This window comes from Solenopsis invicta, chromosome 5 (genome assembly GCF_016802725.1).
Source record: "Solenopsis invicta isolate M01_SB chromosome 5, UNIL_Sinv_3.0, whole genome shotgun sequence".
Classification (NCBI taxonomy): domain Eukaryota; kingdom Metazoa; phylum Arthropoda; class Insecta; order Hymenoptera; family Formicidae; genus Solenopsis; species Solenopsis invicta.
The window spans coordinates 8,991,516-8,995,213 of NC_052668.1; the positions used below are offsets into that span (position 1 = coordinate 8,991,516).

At 61.3% G+C, this 3,698-nt stretch overlaps 1 protein-coding gene across 1 annotated transcript; it reads left to right on the plus strand.

Annotated features, from left to right (window-relative positions):
• The first annotated feature begins 2,859 nt into the window (after positions 1-2,859).
• LOC105198165 lies at positions 2,860-3,210 on the plus strand. The gene has a single exon (XM_011164816.1). It carries the CDS (start codon positions 2,860-2,862, stop codon positions 3,208-3,210), a length of 351 nt encoding a protein of 116 aa, XP_011163118.1.
• The last annotated feature ends 488 nt before the right edge of the window (positions 3,211-3,698 follow it).

Below are 3,698 nucleotides of genomic sequence, written 5' to 3' on the forward strand. Positions count from 1 at the left end.
TAAGGTACAGGAGATCTTAGCCCGAGTTCTCCCGGTGGTCCTCTGCGAGCTGGGACTCCCTTCGGAAAGCCAGGGGGTCACACTGAGCAGTACTGCCCCCGAAGCGATGCCCATGGACACCAGGGGAGCAGCCAGGGCCGTGCCCTGTGTTGGGGAAAAAACCGAAACGCAGCCTACACGAGCGGCCCTGGAGGCACCATGGACTCTCGTGATCTCCAGGTCGCAGAAGAAGAAGGCGAAGAAGGGAACGACCACGCAAGATAGCGCAAATCCCCCGATCAGAGCCCCTGCCTCTAACGCCGGTGCCCCTAAAGAGGCTACCAAAGGAGCGGGAAAGAAGAGGAACAGCGTTGCAGTCCCTCTTGCTGCACCAAAGAAAAAGGCGGAACCCTCCCGGTTGGCCGGGTCGATCAAAATTAGGCCGCCGAACACAGCGGCGGTCTCGGTGAGAGCTCCGACCGGGATAGTTACGCCGAGGTGATGCGTCTCGCCAGGGGGAAGATCAATCTCGAGTCCCTCGGGATAGCTGACCTAAGGCCTCGAAGGGCCGTGACTGGAGCACTGATCCTGGAGATTAGGGGCAGTGGCAACGCTACGAAAGCAGACGCCCTGGCTAATGAGGCCGAGGTCACGGCCCACCGAGACGACGTCAAAATCTCCCGCCCCTCCTAGTCAGTGAAAATCAGAGTGGCTTGTCTGGACGACTCTGTAACGACGGAGGACGTGGCGGGCGCTGTGGGAAGCATTGGGGCTACTCCCCGCAGGACGTCAAGATGGGTGGGATCCGCCGGGGCACTAACGGGCTTGGCACCTGTTGGCTGCGCTGCCCCGTGAGGGCTGGAAAAGCAGTGCTGGCCGTCCCACGCTTCAAGGTGAGGTGGTCCAGTTGCAGGGCGACGCTGCTGCCCTAATGCTTGCGCTAATAAAACGTGCTGCCCGGTGTGCCTCGACAGGGGCAAACCGGCGGACCATAGAATGGAGAGCAAAGCTTGCTTCTCCACCTCTAGGAAGGGAGGAGCGTCACGGGCCAAAGAGGCGCAACCCGCGCACAAAGGCCCACAACAAAAAACGGGAGCAACGGGGGGGACGAAAGGGGGAACGGGTTCTCAGCCCCCCTCCGGTCCCTCCCCCCTTCCCTTGGTGACGGCTCCTTCCTCCTCCAAAAAGGGGAAGAAGAGGACGGTCAAATCACAGCCCCATTCTAAGGACCCCTCCCCCCCAGGTGGAAAGGGCGAGCTCATGGAAGTGACCATGACCAAGATCTCGGTCGCCCCTAGGGACCCCTCCTCAGGCGAGAGAGGGCTCCGGGAGGCAGCGGTGTCTCTAACACCCACAGAAGTGATGGAGGTGGAGGAGCCTCGGCCATCAACTAGTAATGTTTAAGAGGTTCCTCCAAACAAATCTCAATCACGCCAGGGCTGCACAGGACATCCTGTTGCAGTGCCTGGCGGAAAGAGGTGGAGGGCTGGCTATCGCCGCTGACCCATATAGGATCCCCGTTGACAACCCAAATTGGGCCGGGGATACCTTGGGCAGGATGGCGATAGTCAGCCAGCACGCACGCGACGCCCCGCCGATGCTCCCGGTGGAGTCCGGCGAAGGCTTCGTCCTGGTCGAGTGGGGACCCATCGACGTTCTGGGGTGCTACTTCCCCCCGAGTCTCAGTCGGGGGGAGTACGAGGCGGCCCTGGAGCGGGCGGGAGAGGCCATATTCAAGCGCTCTCCCGGACCAATCATCGTGGGAGGGGACTTTAACGCTCACGCAGTTGCGTGTCCCCAACCACGAACTCCAGAGGCCGCCTCACCCTAGAATGGCGGGACTCGACCTCGCGTTATTGAACCCCCTTCGTGGATGGCCGCGAAGAATCCATAGTGGATCTCACGTGGGCCTCTCCGGGCGCCTTTGACAGGGTCAGTGCCTGGAGAGTGGAGGCTGCTCCCCTCGGGGAGCTAACCGATCATAGATTGATCGAGATGAAGGTGGCCTCTACACCCGCGGAGGTATGGGCGAGAATACGCCGACAAACCGCAGAGAAGAGATGGGTCCTGAGAAAGCTCGAGGGTCCAGGGAGCCCTCGAGGTCAGCCTCGCAGTATCAACGTGGGCTGACCGGGGGCCGGACACCGGGGCTGAAGCGGAAGCAGAATGGCTGTGTGACGCCATGTTGCGTGCGTGCGATGCCTCCATGCCCCGCAGTCGGCCAAGGACAAAACGCGCTACCTACTGGTGGTCCGAGGAGCTCGCCCAACTTAGGCGAGTTACAGTGACCGCCAGGAGGGCCTTTACACGCGCCCGAGGTCGGGGCATGGAGGCAGAAGTAGAGGAGACGAGGGCGGCCCTCAGAGACGCCAGAAAAGCGCTGAGGGTCGCCATTCGCCGGGCAAAGGCTGAGGCCTGGGAGGAGTTTATCTCAGGCCTCACGAGGGACCCATGGGGAAGGCCATACAAAATGGCCGTCAACAAACTTCGCCCATGGGCCCTTCCCCTCACGGAGACGTTGGACCCCCAGTTCCTAACGTGGGTGGTCAATCAGCTGTTCCCCACCCGTGGGAGGGACATACCGGCCAGGTCCGGTCCCCCTCCGGGTTGGTCAGAAGAACGGGGGGTCAGAGACTACGAGCTCGAGGAGGCCTTCGCCCGATCAGAAATAAGAGCAAAGCCCGCGCGCCCGACCCAGACGGAGTCTATGGCAAAGTCTGGGTCCGGGCCGCACCGGTGGTGGGTGAGGACCTCAAAAGGGTCCTCACCCAATGTTTTAGAGAAGGCGTCTTTCCCAGAAGATGAAAGAGGGTCCGGCTTGTCCTGCTAAAGAAAGTGGGCAAGCCAGCGGAGAACCCCGCCGCTTACAGGCCCCTCTGCATGCTGGATGATGCGGGCAAGATCCACGAGCGCGTGATTGCCAACCGCATCATCCGGCATATGTCCCGGATAGGTCCCAACCTATCCCCCGGCCAGTTTGGATTCCGCGAGGAGCGCTCTACGGTCGATGCCATACAGCACGTTCGCGCCCTCGCGGGGTCTATAACGGGGGAGGGAAAAGTGGCGTTGGCGGTGTCGCTAGATATCGCCAACGCTTTTAACACCGTCCCGTGGGGCAAGGTAGTGGCGGCTTTGTCCAATTACTACGGCGTGCCGCCCTACCACGTCGAGACGGTGAGGGATTATTTCCGGGACAGAACGCTGGAGTACACCGACAAGGAAGAACTCTAGCAGCAGAGGGACATGACGTGCGGCGTTCCGCAGGGGTCGGTTCTCGGACCCCTGTTATGGAACGCCGCGTTTGACGTTGTCCTCCGCACGGGCCTTCTCCCCGGCTGCCACACGGTTTGCTACGCCGACGTTAGTGGTGGCTGGGGGACCTCCTGGGAAGAAGCGGTTACAAAGGCGAACTGGGCGGTGGCATGCGTTGTTGGCGCAATCGAGGACTTGGGGCTGAGGGTGGCCCCACACAAAACGGAAGCCATCTTTTTCTACGATGGCTTCTGGGGTCCTCCTCCACAGGCCTCAGTCCTGGGTCCGGGCCGCACCAGAGGTGGGTGAGGACCTCAAAAGGGTCCTCACCCAATGTTTTAGAGAAGGCGTCTTTCCCAGAAGGTGAAAGAGGGCCCGGCTTGTCCTGCTAAAGAAAGTGGACAAGCCAGCGGAGAACTCCTCCGCTTACAGGCCCCTCTGCATGCTGGACGTGATCGACCGTGGGT

What these genes read in the sequence shown, in the direction of transcription:
- LOC105198165 (XM_011164816.1), top strand. Translation starts at nt 2,860, where the DNA reads ATGCTGGATGATGCGGGCAAGATCCACGAGCGCGTGATTGCCAACCGC.